We start from the raw sequence: 21914 nt of genomic DNA, 5'->3' as shown, positions 1-21914 counted from the left end.
TTTGAAATGGACATATTAAAATTTCTCTCCGAGGGGACCTACAAAGACTGAATGAAGTCAATGCTAAGGCCTACTCGTTTAGCAATCATTATGTGCACCTCTTCTCATCCCCAACAAGGCCCTGTGCTCTGGGCTTCTGGGAAACAGACAAGGGCAATTGGGTAACAATGCATTAGCACTTGGCAGTCTCTAAAGCCTTTGAGCATCCGTTCTTAGTTTGATAATGTACATGAGGAAACTCTGAAACACATTATTGTTAGCTCTCTTTTATGAAGAAAGTAACTTGGGAGAAGTAACTTGACCTCAGTCACACAGATGTTTGAGGGGAAGACCCAAATTTTTAATTCCAAATCCTATTTCTTTTCACTACACCCTATTTCTCTACCCCTACTCTGGGAACCTACACAAATAATTATTATAGAAGGAAAAAAGAATAAGAGCCTTAACACACACAGGTAAAATCTGTCTGTGAATCTGTAGGTGTACATTTGAGTGTGATAACATCAGACCAACATATGTAAGAGCATTCTGTGTGTCTAGGACTATACGTATATTACATGTATTATTTCTTTTAACTTTTGCCTTACAAGGCAGATATTATTTCCACTTTACAAAAGGATTAATAATTAAGGCTCAGAGAGGTCAACTATTTAACTCTAAGGACAGTCACAGCAAGTGAGTGTATTTGGAGGAAGATGAGTCATACCTGGGCTTCTCTGGTGGCTCAGATGGTAAAGAATCTGCCTGCAATGTGAGAGACCTGGGTTCAGTCCCTAGGCTGGGAAGATCCCCTGGAGAAGGCAATGGCAACACACTCCCTGGAGAATTCCGTGGACAGAGGAGTCTGGTGGTCTATGATCATACCTAGTATGTCAGAGAGGGGAACCTGGGAGAAAGGATAAAATCAGAAAAGTCTCCATGGGAGGAAGTGACATTTAAGTTGGGCTTTGAACAATGGGTCAGATTCAGACAGGCAGAGATGCCACACACAGCAGCAGAGTGAGGAACTGATTGCAGCTTTTCACTTTGAAAAAGACTTCTTCACTCTCTGAGGCTGGAAACCCACAGCTTCATGAGAAAGTGAAGCCTGCCATCTGTTGGCAGCTGTTTCCCTGGGAACGAGACTGGCCTTGTGCTGCATCCCATCAAATGAAGTGCCATCTTGTACCAGGATATTGAGGCTGTTTGAACAACTGCCACAGGTAGCACAGCCCTTGAGAGGCCAAAGGTCAGGCCCAGGACAGGAGGCAGCGGCTTCCCTGGGCATCAGGCCAGTGCTGCTGCTGCTGCTATGTCCAGCACAATCCTGGCAGGTCGCTCCAGCTCTCCAAGCTTCTGTTTCTCCTTCTGTCAAATGGGGATAATAAAGTGGGAAAGTGTGTCAAGGACCCACAGAGAGACACACACAAGAACGAGCTGAATGGCACCATGCAGCGGCGTGAACCTTTCCGAGGCAGCTTTCATGTGTTGCCCCACAGCCGGAGGTGGATTGGAAAATAAGGCAGACTCAGAGTGCCCTTGAAGGTTGGAGGCCCCAGTGTACTTTTTAAGGCTCATGATCTTTGTTTATATAGTTTACTTATTTACATAGATTTGCTTTAAATACTTCCACGTGTAGAGAGAGACGTTTATGTTCTTATAAATGAGTCTGTCCCAAAGTAAACTTCAAATTTAAAGCAACTGTAATTAGAAATCCCTAAAACATTTTAAGACGAAAAAATTCTAATTCAGATCAAAGGGTAGATGCATGAGAATTGCCAAAAGCGCTTCATGAAATGAAAAAATACTCATTCGGGTTCTGCCCGACCATATATTAGTGTTGTAAGAAAACTCAGAACAGTATAGCATTGTCATGGGCAGGTGTCAGTGGAACAACATAGAGAGTCTAGAAACAGATACAGTTCTTAATATAAAATTAACATTGTATTTATAGTCAAATCCATCAAAAGGGGAGAGCTGAACAAATTAGAATGTATTTGTACAATGGAACCTCACTGTGGAATATTATGCAGTCATTAAAAAGAGTGCATTTTAAAAAAAATAAATAAAAATAAAAAGAATGCATAGAACTACATGTACTGACCTGGAAAAAAATATTTGTTGTATATGCTCAAGCAAAAAATGGAAGTCACTAGAGTCATGGCATAGCATTTTAAAATTTTGACCTTATTTCAGACTTACAGAAAAGTTGCAAGGATAGAAGAAAGAATTCCTGGATACCCTTCACCCAAATTTTCCAACTGTTAACATTTTACTACAGAAACATCTACATATTTCTGAAGTACTTAAGAGTATGTTGCCGATGTGATACCCTTTATCCATAAATACATCACTTGTGTCTCTCTCAGGTACAAGTAGAACTCATATAAGCACAGGATAGTTATAAAAATCAACAATTTAGCGCTGACCAATACTATTATCAGTCTATGGACCTTACTCAGATTTCATCAGTTGTCCAGCATGATTTCATTTTGGGGAAAAATACATAAAGGGAGAGGTGAAGAAACATTTACGTATGTCTGTGCTTAGCTTAGTTGCTCAGTTATGTCTGACTCTTTGCGACCCCATGGACTGTAGCCTGCCAGGCTCTTCTGTCCATAGGATTCTCCAGGCAGGAATACTGGAGTGGGCTGCTATTCCTTTCTCCAGGGGATCCTCCCCACCCAGGTATCAAATCTGGGTCTCCTGCATTGTAGATGGACTCTTTACCATCTGAGTCACCAAGGAAGACCTTTACATAAATCTTCATGTTGTGTAAGAGCTTGGGAAAGGTATAGAAATCCAGATTTTTAACCTTACTTACCTTGAACATCTGTTACAAGGTGCATGTATTATAATTTTGTAATAAATTACAATGAAGAAAAGTTTACTATAAATAAATAATGAATGAATTAATAAAATCACTATAGGTTGGAGACAAAGTTGAGATCAAGTCCTGGTTCTGCCAACTTTGGATACATCACATAATCTCTCCAATCCTGGATTTCCTCATCATAGATTTCCATCTATAGAGGAAGCTATGTTTTCAATAAGGATTAATTTAGAAAAAATACACAAAGTTCTCAGACAAATTTCCCTAGAAGACACTTGAAAAATAATTCCTATAAAACCAACCAACTCTTGCATGTTCCCACCTCCTCCTCCTTGCTCATGCCATTCAACTTAAAATATCCCTTCCTTCCTCTCCACTACCATCATTTTTTCATCCTTCAAGGCCCAGTCTAGATGCCACCTCCTCCAGAAATCCTTGTCTGATTACCCCAACCAAAAGTGATCTCTTTCCACTGATGCCCTATGGCTTCCCCTTGCCCTTTGCATTAGAATTGTTGGCAGGGATAACAATGATTGAACCCCAGGGAGTCTGCTGGAGAGCTCAAAAGAAAGGCTGTCCTTGCTGATCAAAGGCTATGCTATGCTTCTCTGCTGATTCTGTCTGTGTGTGATGCCTGGAACTGCCATGATGAAACCATCAGGGATTATACTGCCTCTCCAATGAGAGTGGAAGAGGGATTAGCTTGGGTCATGGTACCAGCATTTGGAAGCATCCTGACATACTGCCTAGGCCTTGAAAGGCCTCATTTCTTGGTCATAGGGTTTGAATACCACCAAATGGAGATTCTTTTTCTATTTATATCTCCTACTATATATAGTAGGCATGCTAAGAATATAATTTGAGTCATTTGTTTGACTCAAATCACTCAAGATATATTGAGTACCTACCACATACCACATGCTAGCTAAAAGCATGCTGGAAATAAAATCCATAACCATTATACACTCTGCCTACCTCTCTTATAGGCCCTGCCTTGCCTCCCACGACTCCCAAAAATGCAGTCCCATAGCAATACTAACAACTTCCAGAATGTACATGCTCCCTGTCTTCACATATATTTTCTCCATACCCCTGTTTATAGATTCTGCCCCTATTATATCCCACCGTCCACAGTTTCCCCTTCCAGTCCTGTCTGGGGTGGGCTGCATAATGGCTCCCAAAGTTATCCATGCCCTAATCCCTGGAACCTGTGAATATGCTACCTTATATGGCAAATGAGACTTTTCAGATATAATCAAATTAAAGATCTTGCGACAGCGAGATTATTTAGGAAATCACAAGTGTTCTTATAAGGCAGAGCGAGACTGAACATAGAAGGGAACGAGGCAATGTGACTAAGGAGGCAGAGATGAGAGTGAAGCCTGGAGCCAACAGAAGCTGAAAGATACAAGGAACAATTCTTCCCGGAATATCCGGAAAGAACTAGCCCTGCCAACACCTTGGTTTTACTCCATAAGACTCACTTCAGACTGACCTCCAGAGCTGTAAGAGAATAAATTTCTGTTGCTTTTAGCCATTAAACTTGGTAATTTATTCCAGTAGTATTAGGAAGTAAAGTAAAGTGAAGTCGCTCAGTCGTGTCCGATTCTTTGCGACCCCATGGACTGTAGCCCACCAGGCTCCTCCATCCATGGAATTTTCTAAGCAAGAGTACTGGAGTGGGTTGCCATTTCCAAACCAATACACTACCCACTCAGCTCAGACCTCTCAGTGACCTTTGGTGACACACTTAGAGTAGTGCCTGTCCCCTGCGCCCTTCTCTCACGGCACTGGCCATATCACATACCACCATCAGTTTCAGAGGTGATGTTCTCTACTAGACAGTGAGTTCCCTGGGGGTAGAACCCTGTCTTATTCATATCTGCAGCCTGAGAGCCCACACTTGGCAGTATCTAATGGGAAACAGTGTCAGACTTTATTTTGGGGGGCTCCAAAATCACTGCAGATGGTGACTGCAGCCATGAAATTAAAAGACACTTACTCCCTGGAAGGAAAGTTATGACCAACCTAGACAGCATATTCAAAAGCAGAGACATTACTTTGCCAACAAAGGTCCGTCTAGTCAAGGCTATGGTTTTTCCAGTGGTCTTGTATGGATGTGAGAGTTGGACTGTGAAGACTGTGAAGAAAGCTGAGCGCCAAAGAATTGATGCTTTTGAACTGTGGTGTTGGAGAAGACTCTTGAGAGTCCCTTGGACTGCAAGGAGATCCAACCAGTCCATCCTAAAGGAAACCAGTCCTGGGTGTTCATTGGAAGGACTGATGCTGAGGCTGAAACTCCAATACCTTGGCCACCTCATGCGAAGAGTTGACTCATTGGAAAAAGACCCTGATGCTTGGAGGGATTGGGGGCAGGAGGAGAAGGGGACAACAGAGCATGAGTTGTCTGGATGGCATCACTGACTCGATGGACGTGAGTCTGAGTGAACTCCAGGAGTTGGTGATGGACAGGGAGGCCTGGCGTGCTGCAATTCATGGGGTTGCAAAGAGTCGGACACGACTGAGCGACTGAACTAAACTGAACTGAATGGGCAGTCAGTGAATATCTGTTGAACCAATGATTGAGTGGAAGAAGATAAATTAGATTTGGTTTGATAATATTGGGTCTTACTCAAGGCTTAACAGATAACTTTAGCTCTTGACTTTGACCCAAGAAAAGTTAAAAATTACATCATCTAAAGAAAGATTTTTGTCCTATATTCTTTTTGAAAGCAAAGCTTTCACAAATTTTGGCAACTGCTGGAACTGCAGTTTCTTTCGTTTTTTCAATTCTGAGCTGTCAGCAAGAAAATACTGATTATCTAAGATCACAAATGTCTGTGTCTGCCATCAACTATTAGTTGTGATCAAAATAATTTTTGCTTTATACAGCAGTTCAGAATGAGTTCCTTATTTTCACTTTCAGTTTGAAAATCAGAAGCATTGTTTTTAGCACAGTTCTTGCTAACTGTTTTTTGTTTGCTTTGCCTTGTTTTTGGTATTGGCTACTGGATCTGATTGGCAGAATATAACCATGATTTATCAAGTCACTGTCATCTTTTCTTTCAAGATTAAAACTCCTTTCTCATCCTCCTCTTTCCTCTTTATGTAGCTGTCAGTAGTCTCTCCTTTTTCCCCCACCTTTCCTTCATGATTGCTGCATCTCACATTAGATGGTTCCCTTCTCAGTCTTATGGGGAAGAAATCTCTTTGAAAAAGACATTTTTCATATACTACTTGGAAACAGTCATTTACAACAGAGAGCTTTGAAAAACTACAGCAGAGGAAAGAACTTTGCTCAAGGTCATTGAGAGTGAAAGCAGCAGAGCCAGATTCTCCCGAGGCCAACTACAGTACCTATGTAACACTTTGGTACTCAGTGGGAACCTCAGGAAACACGCTGGGCTCTGTAAATGATCTAGTCAGGATGCTTCCCTTGGGCTGTTAACAACAACAACAACAAAATTATTAAGAGAAAACATGTACACTGTCTTAGGAAAAAAAAGAGAAAGGCTTTTTATCAAAAAGTAGTAGTATATTCAAGTTGTTGGTGTAACCATCACCACCACCCATCTCCTGAAGTTTTCCATCTTCCCAAACTAAAACCCAGTACCCATAAGTCCTTCGTCCCATTCCACACAGCCCCTGGCAACCATCATTCTACTTCCTGTCTCATTGAATCTGACTACTGTAGATTCCTTATGTAAGTGAAATCATAAGTAATTGTCCTTATCATACTTGTTGTGCAGTCATTAAGCTGTGTCCAACTCTTTGCAACACCATAGAGCCTGCCAGGCTTCTCTGTTCATGGGATTTTCCAGGCAAGAATACTGGAGTGGGTTGCCATGTCCTTCTCCAAGGGATCTTCCCAACCCAGGATCAAACCTGCATCTCCTGCACTGACAGGCAGGTTCTTAACCTCTGAACCACCAGGGACACTTCAGTTATCATACTTAGCATACCTTAAATATTGCTACAAGGATAATTCTGGTAGCATGAATCAGAATTTCCTTTTTTTAAAAAAAATATTTATTTACTTATGTATTTATTTGGCTGTGCTGGGTCTTTGTGGCACGTGTAATCTTGGGTCTTCATTGCAGCCTGCAGAATCTTTTAGTTGTAGCATGAGAACTCCTAGTTGCAGCATATGGGATCTAGTTCCCTGGCCAGGGATCGAACCCAGACTTCCTGCGCTGACAGCACGGAATCTTAGCCACTGGACTACCAGGGAAGTCCCAGAATTTCCTTTCTTTATAAGGCTGAATAATGTTCTGTTTTACACACCACAGTTTGTTTATCCACCCGTCCATGGACATTTGGGGGTGTTTCTGCCTTTTGGCTGTCGTGACTAATGCTGCACTAAATACTAATGTAGAAACATCTTCTAGAGCCCCTGCTGCTGCTGCTGCTGCTGCTGCTGCTGCTGCTGCTAAGTCGCTTCAGTCATGTCCAACTCTGTGCGACCCCATAGGTGGCAGCCCACCAGGCTCCCCCATCCCTGGGATTCTCCAGGCAAGAACACTGGAGTGGGTTGCCATTTCCTTCTCTAGAGTCCCTACTTTCAATTATTTGGGGTGCATACCCAGAAGTAGAGGGCTTCCCTTGTGGCTCAGCTGGTAAAGAATCCGCCTGCAATGCAGGAGACCTGGGTTGATTCCTAGGTTGGGAAGATCCCCTGGAGAAGGGAAAGGCTACCCACTCCAGTATCCTTGCCTGGAGAATTCCATGGACTGTTTAGTCCGTGGGTTCACAAAGAGTCAGGCAGGACTGAGTGACTTTCACTTTCACTTTTTCACCAGAAGCAGAATTGTTAGATTATGTGGTAATTGTTCTTAATTTTTGGAGGAATTGCCATACTGGTTTCCACATCCACTGCACCATTTTACAATCCTACCAGCGATTGTTCCAATTTCCCTATATGCTAAAACTTGTTCTAGCTTTTTGATAGAAGCTATCCTAATGGATGTGAGGCAGTAACTCACTGTGGTTTTGATTTGTTTTTCCCTAATGCCGTCTATCAGAGAAGGCAATGGCACCCCACTCCAGTACTCTTACCTGGAAAATCCCATGGATGGAGGAGCCTGGTAGGCTGCAGCCCATGGGATCGCTAAGAGTCTGACACAACTGAGCAACTTCACTTTCACTTTTTACTTTCACGCATTGGAGAAGGAAATGGCAACCCACTCCAGTGTTCTTGCCTGGAGAATCCCAGGAGAGCCTGGTGGGCTGCCGTCTATGGGGTCACACAGAGTTGGACACGACTGAAACGACTTAGCAGCAGCAGCAGCAGCAGCAATGCTGTCTATGGGGTCACACAGAGTTGAATACGACTGAAGCAACTTAGCAGCAGCAGCAGCAGCAATGACCAGTGATGTTTAGTACCTTTTCATGTGCCTATTGGCCATTCATACATCTTCTTTAGAGAAATGTCTATTCAAGTCCAAAGGGAACCATCTGCATTATTGTAATTGTTTCTGTTTTATCTTCTATTATTTATCTCTAAACAATATACTTATTCAGCCATTTCTTGATTTTCTGTTTAAGAGGTAAGAATTTTCACTCTCATCTTTTCTCAAGTCCTTCTAATATAGTTTTATTGCTATTTTTGTACATACACTGTTGCTTTGTAACTTTAAATGACATACTCCTTGATTTCATGTTCCATTATCAATAAACAGGATTCCCTGACACCTCAGTTTATAAGGTAAGAATATCTGCCTCCACTTCCATCTCCTATTTCTTACCTCTCAGCTGCTGTCAAGAGTGACTTCCAAGGTTTGTAGCATTTACATTCTATTTCCTAACTTCAATTAAGTCTTCTGGACTTTTTCATAGGTTGATGCTAAGAATTTTTTTTTTAATCAATAAATGGTGTTTACAGTGTGAGACCGATTTTGAAGCACAGGAAGGGGAGGGAATTGACAAAGAGGAAGGAATAGGGCTTTCTCAGGACAGCCAATGGCATGAGCAAAATCACAAGCTTCATAAATCATGCAAGTCACATGCAGCACAAAGCAGATATGCTCGGATCAGGCAAAAAGCTCCCCTTGGGGAGCTATGAAGAACTGAGCTGGTTGAAGGAAAAAGGAAGAAAGTTGGAGGGCCTCAATGACCAAGGTGCCCAGCTCCCTTGCTCACTACTCCCTCCATGTGACCGAAGAATTCTGATCACCATGATTTGCTTCCTGGACTCAGAAACTCTTGCATCAGGCATTTCCGTATTCCTTTCCCCCAACCCTCCTCACCTTCCTTGGAACTCGTGCCTACCACAGGTCTCAAGGCTTTGCAGAGATGAAAAGTAATTCCTCCTCCCCCTCAAAAGTTTGCAATAAACCTCATGCAGAGGAAGGTGTCAGAGTGTAGACACAGGAGGAAGAAGATGGAAGAAGAAACTACCCAACAGTGAAAACTGTCTCTGTTACTGTACTCAGTGACTACCCTGGCCCTCTGGGTGAGGCTGGTATTATTCCCATTTTAAAGATGACTGAGGCTGGAAAGGCCCTGTGACTTGCCCAAAGCCTCACACTGAGTATAGACAGAGCCTTGGCCAGTGCTTGTTGTGCCCACTTTGATCTTGGGCAAGTAGCTGAACCTCTCTGGGTCTCAATTTCTTTATCCATAAAAATAGAGACACCTTCCAAGGCATTCCTATTCTCAGTAGGTTGATTGCGAGGGCAGAGATAACATCCTTGAAGAGTCTAGCCTGGGGAGGTACATCTTGAAATTGGTGGCTGTGATTCCACATCTGTCTGGGAAGTCAGGAAAGCCCAGTGTATGCAAAGAGGAGGCTGGAGCAAAGTTCAGGAAGGAACTCATCCGACCCTTCCCCCTAGGACTCTCAGACTAGCCAGGAAATTTCAAGGGCCTGCAAGGTCACTAGCTACTCTCCACTTCACAGGTCCAGAAAGGAGAAATGACTTGCCCAGGGTCACCCAGCAAGCTAGTAGCAGAGCCTGCCAAGTAGGGCTTAGTACCCAGACTTGGGATACTCCCTAGGGCCCCACATTCCTTGGGCTGAGCCAGCAGAGTCTGTGAGTGAGTCTGTGAGGAAGACATGTCCTTGCAAGTCCAGCTCATTATACTCTGTGCCCCTTTGTCTTTCTTCCTGCACCATCCCTATATCACTGAAACGTGGGGACCCTCTCCAGGAGCCAGGATTTCAGGGGGTTCTGAAGTCACCCTCAGGATCATGAAGAGGAGCAGTGTAGTCTCCTTCTCACAACCCCAATTGAGCCAAAGTTCCCAACTAAAAATAAAGGTCTTAGGCCAAGTCCCACCCTCAGCCACCAGTTCTTCCTGGCCCAGTGTATATCCCCACCTCTGGGTCAGGAGCAGGTAGGTCACCCTGCCAGGGCCTTTCCCCCAGTGTTCTCCCGCTCCTCCGGAGGAAGGGTCATGGCTACACCGAGACACTGCGGATCTGGCACACGTGCTGACCTGGCACATGTGCCACCTTGGTGCCCAATGCCTCTTTGCCTCGCCAGGTCCAGAGATGGCCACTCATCTTCTGGGCATTCTGCACCTGCATCTGGGTCTCCAAGGCCTCAGGGAGGGCCTGGAGAGAGAGGTTTACTTTACATTCACACTTTGGAACAGCATGGGGCACAGGTTCCAATGCCCGAGGCCACGGGGAGCAGAGATGGGAGACTGACGCTTGGGATGTGGGGGTACCAACCCGAGCCCCTTCTGAAGCTGACATCTATCCTCAGCCAGTACTTGGGCCCGCCGGGGGCTCTGCACCCTTTGTCCCAGCTACCTCCCCTCCGCCGCGGGCCCTCTCCTCCAGCTGGCATCGCTGGGAACGCGGGCTCCCCTGGCTTCAGGCCTGCAACCCGGGGCGGGCAGGGGGGTAGGCCAACACGTGACCCCCCCCCCCGCGCCAACACGGCTCGCGGACGGGAGAGGGGGGGTGGCCGGGTCAGGGCGGGGGGCGGTGGCCGGGTCTGACCTCGCCGCGCAGCTGGCTGCCCCTCTACGAAATCAACAAAGTCTTGCGCCTCCAAACCCAGGCCCCGGGTGGTTGGGAAGGGAGACCTGCCTTGGGCAGCGGCCGTGGACGCCCGATCCGGAGGGAAACCAGGGCAATTCTTCGAGAGTGGGGGTAGGAGGGGGAGGGCTGCGGGTCCAGGGGAAGGTGGCCCGCGAACAGGCTCTTCCTCCATGCCTCTCTCGGCCTCGCCTCGCTCCGCCCCGCCCGCCCGGCACCGAGTCCTCTGAAACCCATAGGCAGAGGCGACCCTCCCGCCTCCCCGCCCGCTCCGCGCTCGCCCCGCCTCGGCGCACTTTAAAAGTTTTCTCTGGCCGGGACGCGGGCGTCGCGAGCCATGGCTGTCTACGTTGGGATGCTGCGCGTCGCAAGGCTGTGCGCCCGGAGCCCGAGGGTGCTGGGGGCCCGGGTCGGCCTCTCCCGGTCTTGGCAGGAAGCGAGGTTGTGGGGCGTCCGTCCTCTCAGGTACGCGGCCCTGGAGGAGAGGGACGGGTCAGTCCCCTGGGAGGGGGTCTTGGGGATCCTTCAGAGCCTCTCTGGGGGTCGATCGCGCTCAGGCTGGGAGGTCCTCGGCTGCCCCACCTCCGGGTGGCGCACGCCAAGGAGAAGGTACCCCCGCACCTGGCACTCAGGCAACAGGAAATGCTGGCCTGCCCACGCAGACTGGTGGCTGCAGCTGGTGGCTGTCAGGGACCCTGCACTGACTCTGGGCTCTGGTCCGGGGCTTTAGGCTCTTCCATTGGTGGGCACACTGATGACCAGAAGTGGGGCCTCTAGCAGCCTGTCCTGAGGGGGAGGGGCAAGGGCAAGGCCTGCGCTCAGTCCCCAGGACACTGGCTCTGAGCTAGACCCCTTTCACTGATAAACTTGGGGACCTCCCACCCCGTATTGTCCACCCCAGGCCACTAAGCTCTGCAGTGTCTGCTCTTCTCCCCAACTGCTAACACTGCTTGGCTCCTTCCTACCTACTGGGTCTGTTTTCTTCTATCCTCAATGCAGAGGGTAGGATGGGGGCTGGCAGGTGGAGGATGTGCTCTGCAACAGTGAAGTAAGTTAATGGTACCTCCGTGTAAGTCTGCAGTTGTGAAACTGTGTTGATGAAGCAGAACTGGGCTCCCACTGATGTGGTCAGTGGTGGCTTTTACCTTCAGCACCCAGCAGAGGGAGGCCTGGGCACCGATGAGTCTGCCCTGCCACCCAGCTAGGCCACATACTAGGGCTGGGGTCAGGACACAGCTTTGAACACCAGGTGGAGTGTAGGCCTGGGCATGGAAAAGGGACTAGAAGCCGGAAGAGGTTTCTTGTCTGAGAGAACTGCTTGTTTAAAAAAACAAAAGGAGGAGGAGGGAAGTTGGAGGGAGACGGCAGACTCTTCTTGGGCTGGAGTTCCAAGATCACAGTGTTTTGAACATGCTGGTTTCTGAAGATGGAAAGCATATGCCGTGCTTTCGGGTCACCAGGCCTAATTGCCTGGGGAAACCCAGTGGCTCAAGGCGCGTCAGCAGATGGGATTCTGATGAAGAAAACAATTCTCCTCTAGCTTGGTCACTCACTACCCCCCGGTGCCTCCCTAGGCAAGCTCTGCCATGGCTAGCTTGTAGCCTCCAAGCCTCACCTCTGGTCTTCAGGATGCTCCTTAGACTGTGAGGGCTTTCCTTATTTACTCTCCAAAGCGAACATGTTTCACGATGCTAGGTCAGGCCACCTTTGACCGCATGGCATCCTTCCTGACCTTTGACTTTATGCATAAATAAAGCAGACCTCATGCCTGCCTCAGGCTTACAATCGAGGATTAGGGGCACCAGGCCTCAGAGAAATTCTGACTGTCAGGAGGAGATCCATGGAGAGAAAGATTGCCTTAGCATTTGGCCTAATTCCCTTCCATGCCTGCCACTGCCTTGTGCTTAAGGCGTTACCTACTGACTGTGGTGGTTTAACCTGATTTTGTTCCTACTTTGCCCTTAAGAAATCCTCAAGAGTCTCAAGCATTCAACAGATATTCCTGAGCGCTTACACCATGCCAAGCCAAGGTGGATGCTGTTGTTACAAAAGCCAGCAAACTCAGTCTTCCAGGAAGTTGTAGTCCAGTGAGGGAGAAGATAAGTCAGCATGATTACTACTCACAGTTCTAGGTGCCATGGTGTGAAAAGCTCCTGGACTTCTGTACTTTGCTGTTTCTGATCTGGTCACATACAACCTGCTTTCTTTCTTTCTAGGATTTGTTTATTTATTTTTTGTACTGGGTCTTCGTTGCTGCACACTGGCTTTCTCTAGTTGCCACAAGTGGCGGCTACTCTCTAGTTGCAGCGTGCCAGGCTTCCCATTGTGGTGGCTTCTTTTATTGGCCAGAGCATGGGCTGTAGGCTCACGGGCTTCAGTAGTTGCAACACATGGGCTCAGTAGTTGCGGTTCACAGAGTCTAGAACACAGGCTCAGTAGATGTGGTGCACAGGCTTAGTTGCTCCATAGCATGTGGAATCTTCCCGGAGCAGGGATCAAACCCGTGTCCCCTGCATTTCAAGGCGGATTCTTAACCACTGGACCACCAGGGAAACCCTAGACTGCTTTCTTGCTGACCAACACGCCATGCCTGTTACTTATCAGATCCCCAGTTTGGCCTGTTAGGAAAAAGCAAGAACTTTGAAGCTAAACTGCTTTGGGTTATAGCCCTGGCTCCTCTGCCTACTTGCTACATGACTTTAAGTACGTTACCTAACCTCGGAGCCTACGTGGAGTTTGTCACTAACGCTGCTGCTTGCTGTACTGACAAAGGCTTGCTCTTCTCAGTCTTTGTTTGGGGGGCAGGGTCGGTCCCTGAGAACCTCCAGATGGGGTCTGTGTAGACATTTCAAGTGATTTGAAGGTAGGAGCGGAGTCCCTCAAGAAAGTGTCCTCTTGCTTGCCTCTGGTTCTCTCTCATGGCTAGTTACCAAGATGTCAGCCTCTGCCAGGCCCAAGTCTAGCCCTTGGATCTGCTGGACAATCCCTTATTCACCCAAGTCAGGGCTGTCCAGCGTCTTTTTTCCAGAAGGAAAGAAGAAACTGTTCATTGCTCTCCAAACCTCCTGAACTACCAACTCCTTCCCCTTGTCCACATACCTGCTTCCCCAGGGAAGGCAGATGATCTAATTTGGAGCTTCAGGCACCCTTGGAGGACAAAATCCTTGCTGATTCCTGGTGAACCTATGATAAGCAGGTTTCCTTCAGACCTCTAAAACTGGCCTGGGGCTGCCTGAGAGGCAACTGCATCTGGGGTGTTGGAAGCACTCAGAGGTGGTGAAGACAGAGAGAACCACGGCTCAAGCCTCTCAGAATTGGGTGTGACCGTCAGTGGGGGTGGCGGGGTGCCTCCAGTGACTCAGGGCCGGTGGTTGGGGCAAGGGTGTGAGTGGACTTCATGGAACACCCTCCAGAGGGATGACTGTAATCAGGTGGGACTGGTAGTGGAGGCTATAAAATGATGTCCCTGTATCAGGGGATTATATTAAGCTAGGAATTATTTTGGGTAGAAATCAATATACAAAAATATGCTCTTCTCATAATCTACCGAAGATGATTAACAAAGTATTAGAAATGATATCCCTACTCATTACTCCAGTCTAAATGTAATAATAGAAAATAAACTATAAACTTGGACACTGGACATTGTAATCAGTGAATGGTACGCAATGGTTTTAGTTAAGTCTCCTGCCTTACATGCAATCGGTATGCAATCTACTGTGGAGGCCCAGTGGGGGATACAAGGATAAGTAAACTTGTTTCCAGATACTTCTTTGCCTAAAAGGGATCTGCAGATAAGGATCACAGACCCACTGATTCAAGGCAGTAAGGGTGCTCAATCAAAGCAGGGAAGAATCTGATAGGTGGGAATGGGATTAGGTTAGACTTCCTAAAGAAGTTGGAATTTGAGTCTTATCCCTCCAGTAACAGAGCTGTGGTTTGAAGGATGAAGCCTATATACTTGTATAAACCCTTGCCTGTGCTTGAACTCTTTAAACCCTGGGTATGAAGCCCTCCCAGCATCCCCACATTATTTATTTATTCAATCTACAAAGACTTTGGAACCAGACAGATCTGAGTTCAAAAGAATCACTTTCTTGCTTTGGGACCAAGTTGAACTTAAGACTTTTGTTTTGCGTAAGTTTTGTTTTGTACTTGTTGTGAGAATTAAAGGAGGTCACATAAGAAAATCCATAACCCACAGCCTAGCACTAAGATTTTCAACCCACAGCATTGATGAGACTGTGATACAGATAATACTTATGAAACAGTGGCTTTGCACATTCCTACAATGACCCAAGGTCCACACGTTAGAGCCTTGCCTGGAGAGTAGGAGGAAGACAGTTCTCGCAGAGGCAACTGCTTAACCAAGCTGTGGCTGCTCTGTGTTGGCAGACCTATCCATGCTTATGCTGAGTGTTAGTATAAAGGGCTGCTTTCCCCCACCCCCGATTAAATGCTGAACAAACCCAAGTACAGAATATAGTTTCATCTCTTGAAGGGGCCTTTGCTAGCGGACTGTCCTGATAAATGACGGGTACCACTAACTCTGCCAGGTGCCTCTCCCTTAGAAATAAACAAGCTGTTTTTCCAGTTTGGAAAGCACGTTCTGTGACTCTCATTGGCATGTATGTGTTTTTCAGTTTAGGAGTCAGGTGGCAGGAAAGCAAACCCAGCCTTAGCATGGCTTAGTTCAGTATCGCTTTAGGCAAGTCCCTCAACCTCTCTGGACCATGGTTTCTTTGTAGAATAGACCACTTGGACTAGAAGCACTTTACAATATTTCTGTGGACATTTTGTGATTTCTAGGGAGGCTGGGCTTTGAGGCTTGGATCCCCGAATCCAAGAGGGCTGTGGTCGAAGTTCGAAGCCTTCAAACTTATATGAAATCTTAATTGTGCTTGAACCCTTACGAACTCATCCTAACCTCTGGACTCTCTGGTTTTCTCTAGCCCTCTGTGAGTGAACAGAAAACATTGAGGGATTTGACCCTAGAAAGCAAAAATCTAAACCTTGTATGTGGGGTTTTCCTGGTGGCTCAGATGGTAAAAAATCTGCCTGCAATGCAAGAGATGTTGGTTTGATCCCGGGATTGGAAAGATACCCTGGAGAAGGAAATGGCTACCCACTCCAGTATTTTTGCCTGGAGACTTCCATGGACAGAGAAGACTAGTGGACTACAGTCCATGGGAGTCACAAAGAGTTGAGCATGACTGAGTGACTAACACTTTCACTTTCTTTTTCAAACCATGTATGTACCTTAGTGATGCCACCAAGGGCAAGTGTTCTGAATCAGCCTTCACCCTTGGCTTCTGTGTGCTTTCCCCAGTAGCTCGGAACAGTGGCCCAGTGGAAAATCTGCAGCATAGATGCCTCCCGTCCCTGAGTATTTCAGGCTTTCGAAAATGCCCTCTGTCTTCTTGAGTTCACTGGACTCAAATAATAATTTCCTGTTTACTTTCTCTACATACACACAAACACACATACACTATCAGTTTTATTTGAGTTAAAAATGGAAGCTTCCACCAATATAGAGTGCCCTGCTCAAAATCTTGGTTGTAGCTCTTACCACTTTGGGGTTCTTTATAATCTGTATTCTTTGTTAAGCTGTAGACTCCATCAGGAAGGTTATGTTGGGTGGTGGAAAGATCATGGGACTTCCCCAAAACTATAAAATGTATAAATCATAGTGTGCAGTTTGATGAATATTAACAAATGTATACACCCATTACTCAGCACCCCAAGATATAAAACTTGTCCATAACTATAAAACACTGCTATTCAGTAGAAATAGAATGTGAGCCACATATGGAGTGTTATGTTTTTCAGTAGGCATATTTTAAAAAGTAATAAGAAATAGGCAATAAGTTTAATGATATATTTTCTTTAACTTAGTAGAGCCAAGGTATCATTTCAACATGCAATCAATCATGTAAAAATTGCTAAGGAGGTATTTAATATTCTTTATTTCATGAAGTCTTCTGAATCTTGTGTGTATTTAACACTTGCAGAATGCTTCAATTCAGACTAGTCATGCTTCAAGTGTTCCAGAGCCCCATGTGACTGGGCTGTCGTAGAGACAGCACAGCTCGAGAAATTTCTCTAGTGCCTCTTTCCAGTCAGTTCCCACCCCCAACCAGAGATTATCACTATTCTGATTTATAATCTTTGTAGATTAATTTTGTCTATTCTTGAATCTTAGAATGTATACTCTTGTGTCTAGTTTCTTTTGCTCAAAAACCAAGGCTTGCTTTGGGGAGAAGTGACTATTGATCTTGAAAAAAAAAATTCATGAAAGCGTGTGTTATACATTAAACAGTTTAGCTTTCCTTCATAACCATGGGGAAAAGGACATGATCTCCTGTGCCCAATATTTCACCTCTTGGGTGTAGCAACAGAAAGGTAGGCTGAGAAGTGGGGTCCTCAGAATAGGTGTAACAAATGTGCCCAGGGATTGTCCCAGCAGAGAGTGGTGCAGACAGTGTGACTTCTAGGCCCACTGAACTGGGCAGCCCCGTTTCACTTTGCGGTCCTCAATATTTTATCATCTGAGAACTGTTTTTTTTAATCAAACATTTTATTTTGAGATAATTGTACATTCACATGCAGTGGTAAGAAATAACACAAACAGATCTCATATAGCTTCCCCAGTGATAGCATCTCGTAAAACTGTAGTACAGAAGCGCAGCCAGGATATTCACACTGATACAGCGTCACCACTACAAGGATCCTTCAGGTGTCTCTGTTACAGCCACGCCTACTTCTTTCCCACTTCCACCCCTCCTTAGGGCCTCTCACAGTCTGTTTTCTGTTCTCCATTAATTGGATTTTGTCATTTCAAGAGGTTATGTAATGGAGTCATACAGTATACAGTCTTTTGAGACTGGTTTTTTCACTCAGCATAATTTCTGGAGATTCATTCAGGTTGTTTTGTGTATCAGTAGTTCCTTTTTTAATCGTTAAATAGTATTCTTTGATATGGATGCACAGCTGGTTTAACCATTCACCCACTGATGGACGTTTGGGGGTGTTTCCAGTGTTTTCAAATAAGGCTGCTATATGCATTCATGTACAGGGTTTTGTGTGATTGTAAATAAGTCTTCATTTCTCTGGGAACATAATTGCTTATAGTTCTCCTCAGTATCCCCAGGAGATTGGTTCCAGGACCCCCGCAAATCCCCAAATCTGTGGTGGTCAGGTCCTTTATACAACATGGCAATAGTGCAGTCAGCTCTCCCTATCTACTGTTCCACATCTGCGTATGGAACCTGTGGATACAGGGGGCCAGCTAGATGTATTTCTTTGGGATAATTGTCAGCAGCTCAATTGCTGGCTTGTATGGTAGTTGCGTGTTTAGTTGTCTGTTTTCTAGGATGACTGTAGCATTTTACATTCTCACCAACAATGTATGAGTGATTAGCATCCTTATCAGTATTTGGTGTTGCCACTGTTTTTAATTTTTGTCATTCCAATAGGTGTATAGTGATATCTTATTGTATTTTTAATATGCATTTCCTAATGGCTAGTGAAAAAGTTGGCTTAAAGCTCAACATTCAGAAAATGAAGATCATGGCATCTGGTCCCATCACTTCATGGGAAATAGATGGGGAAACAGGGGAAACAGTGTCAGACTTTATTTTTTGGGGCTCCAAAATCACTGCAGATGGTGACTGCAGCCATGAAATTAAAAGACGCTTACTCCTTGGAAGGAAAGTTATGACCAACCTAGATAGCATATTCAAAAGCAGAGACATTACTTTGCCAACTAAGGTCCATCTAGTCAAGGCTACGATTTTTCCAGTGGTCATGTATGGATGTGAGAGTTGGACTGTGAAGAAGGCTGAGCGCCAAAGAATTGATGCTTTTGAACTGTGGTGTTGGAGAAGACTCTTGAGAGTCCCTTGGACTGCAAGGAGATCCAACCAGTCCATTCTGAAGGAGATCAGCCCTGGGATTTCTTGGGAAGGAATGATGCTAAAGCTGCAACTCCAGTACTTCGGCCACCTCATGCGAAGAGTTGACTCATTGGAAAAGACTCTGATACTGGGAGGGATTGGGGGCAGGAGGAGAAGGGGACAACAAAGGATGAGAAGGCTGGATGGCATCACTGACTCGATGGACGTGAGTCTGAGTGAACTCCGGAGTTGGTGATGGACAGGGAGGCCTGGCGTGCTGCGATTCCTGGGGTCGCAAAGAGTCGGACACGACTGAGCGACTGAACTGAACTGAATGATATTGAATAACTTTTCATGTGCTTATTTGCCACTTGTATATCCTTTTTGGTGACATATCTCTTTATGTCTTTGCCCACTTTCTAGTTGAATTGTTGGTTTTTTACTATTGAATTTCCAGAGTTCTTTATGCATTCTGGATACTAGTCTTTTGTCAGATTTGTGGCTTGCCAATATTTTCTCCCACTCTGTAGCTCATCCTGTCGTCCTCTTTAACAGGATCTTTCATAGAGCGGAAATTTTTAATTTTGCTGAAATTAGTTGATTAAGTTTATGGGTGGTGCATATAGTGTCAAGTTTAAAAATTTATTGCCTACCCCTAGATCCTGAAGCCTTTCTCCCATGTTTTTCTCTAGATTTTAAAAAATAATTAATTAATTTGTCTGCTTATTTTTGGCTGCACTGGGGCTTTGTTGCCGTACGTGAGCTTTCTCTAGTTGCGGTGAGAGGGAGCTACTGTTGGTTGCGATGCGTCGTCGTCTTATTGCAGTGGTTTCTCTTGCTGCAGAGCGCACGCTCTAGGCACACAAGCTTCAGTATTTGCAACATGTGGGCTCAGTAGTTGTGGTGTGTAGCTCAGTAGTTGTGGCTCGAGGGTCCTAGAGCACGCAGGCTTCAGTAGTTGTGGTGCACAGACTTAGTAGCTCTGTGGCATGTGGGCTCTTCCTAAGCCAGGGATTGAACTGGTGTCCCGTGCATTGGGGAGGATTCCTATCCACTGTACTAGCAGGGAAATCTGCCTGTTGGTTTTCATTGCGGCACACAGACTTCTCTGTAGTTGTGGTAGACTGGCTCAACAGTTGTAGTGCATGGCCTTAGTTCCCTGACCAGGGCTCAAATCCACATCCCCTGCATTGGAAGGCAGATTCTTGACCACTGAACCACCAGGGAAGTCCCTCTAAATGTTTTCAGTTGTAACGTTTTACATGTAAGTCTGTGATCTATTTTGAAGGGTGTTTTTCCCTTAAGAGATAGGTTGAAATTCCTATTTTTTGCTGAGGACCTTTTAACATTATAGTCATTCTTGTGCTCTTGGTGGCCACTGTGCAGTAAAATGGCCATCAATTACGAAAATGACCGTTCACTAGTGCTCTCTGGATTTTTATCGGTCACAACAGCACCTTCATTTTCTTAAACACTAGGTTGCATGTTGTAGCTGGTGTAAATGTGGCACTCATCTTCATGGGTACATAAACATTTTAACTTTCTTTCAGGGTAAAATACATATTACAGGTTAAAAGTTGTTCCCTCCTTCACAAGCATCTGCCATCTCTATTCCCAGATCAACCACCAGCCTAGTGTCTTTCTGCAAATAGCGAAAGGAGCCCCTCTACACCTGTAAGAATGCAGCCCCCATGGTGTGTGGGTCAGTCCAGGGGCTGCTGGGTTGAATAATGAATCTTGGGGTGATGAGCAAGCGAGATGGAAGAGGAGAGCCTGCCCCTCACTTGCCATGAGCTAGAGCTACTTGCACATTTAGCTGGAACTGTGTCTCCCACAAGGGTGAGCACATTGACTGAGGACTGAGGCTTGCCCAGGAGGATGCCGCATGAGCATCACGGGCAGCTTGGGGGCCCTTCCTGTTTGCATTCAAGTTCATCTGGTCCTAGCCCTTTATACAACGGGTCCAGTGGATCATTCTGTCCCTGCCAGCAAGTTGTTCTATCTTTTGAACATTGAAGTACCCTTCTTAGAAGATTATCAAGCCTCTTATATTTATTTTTCTTAAAAACTTCACATGGAAAAAAAATTTTTTAACATGATCATATGATCAAATAACAAGCACCTGTGTACCTACCACTTCAAATTAAAATATAGCCATGCGGCTGCTGCTAAGTCGCTTCAGTCATGTCTGACTCTGTGCAACCCCATAGACATCAGCCCACCAGGCTACCCCATCCCTGGGATTCTGTAGGCAAGAATACTGGAGTGGGTTGCCATTTCCTTCTCCAATGCATGAAAGTGAAAGTGAAAGTCTTCCCGACCCCATGGACTGTAGCCTACCAGGCTCCTCCGTCCATGGGATTCTCCAGGCAAGAGTACTGGAGTGGGGTGCCATTGCCTTTTCCAAAATATAGCCATACTTGTTACACAAAACTATAAATAAATATTATGGATCAAGTTGATGTCTGTTTTGTAAGCCTCCTCCTACTCACCCCTCACCAGAGAACTACTGTCATAAATTTAATGTACGTCATGTCAGAGCACATTTTTTGCTTTTAACATGTCTCTGAATCCATAAACAGAATAGCGTATCATTTGTAAAGCACTTAGAATCATGTCAAGCAAGCAATACATGCTCTTTGTTTTTTATCCATAAACAATACTTATGCTTTTATAATTTTTGCAAAAATTATATCACGGTGCCCTTCTGTTTTCACCCAAAAGTATGTTTTGAGATCTGTTTACACCGACACCTATAGATATAGGTAATTCTTTCTTCCTGATGTTTACAAATCCATTATATGACAACATCTCCAGCAGTGCAATTCCCACGTTAGAGGGTTGGCATTTTCAGCTTTTCTAGAAATTACTCTGGAGAGGCTGTGCTGCTATGATCACCAGAAGCAGCTGAGAGCTGCTGTTTCCCCACAGCCTCACGAATACTAAGTATTCCTGAACGAGAACGTGTTTGCCACTCTGGTGGGGAAGCTAAAGTGTTCTTACTGTGGGTTGATTTACATTTCCCTGATTACCAGTGAGATTGGGTGTCTTTTGAAATGTATTCTGTGAATATTCATATTCTTTGCCCATTTATTGTGTTAGATTACTTGTCCTTATTGATTTGTGGGATTTTTTTTCCGCTTTAATACAGGCTAAATGTGAATCTTTTGTCTCCTATATATAAAATGAAATTTGTAAACCCAGGCAGTTGCTGTCTTTT

At 45.3% G+C, this 21914-nt stretch overlaps 1 protein-coding gene across 1 annotated transcript in view; it reads left to right on the top strand.

The window, feature by feature from the left end:
* The first annotated feature begins 10688 nt into the window (after positions 1-10688).
* The window catches only part of ACSF2 (acyl-CoA synthetase family member 2), a 32412-nt gene continuing 21186 nt past the window's right edge, over positions 10689-21914 (top strand). The window contains exon 1 of the mRNA XM_069543131.1: positions 10689-11264. Coding sequence (XP_069399232.1) covers positions 11137-11264 — 128 coding nt within the window. The 5' untranslated portion in view covers positions 10689-11136. The remainder of the gene's footprint in view (positions 11265-21914) is intronic.

Source organism: Ovis canadensis, chromosome 11, assembly GCF_042477335.2.
Source record: "Ovis canadensis isolate MfBH-ARS-UI-01 breed Bighorn chromosome 11, ARS-UI_OviCan_v2, whole genome shotgun sequence".
NCBI classification, from domain to species: Eukaryota; Metazoa; Chordata; class Mammalia; order Artiodactyla; family Bovidae; genus Ovis; species Ovis canadensis.
The sequence above is the reverse complement of the archived record's forward strand: the minus strand, read 5'-3'. Positions and strand labels throughout refer to the sequence as shown.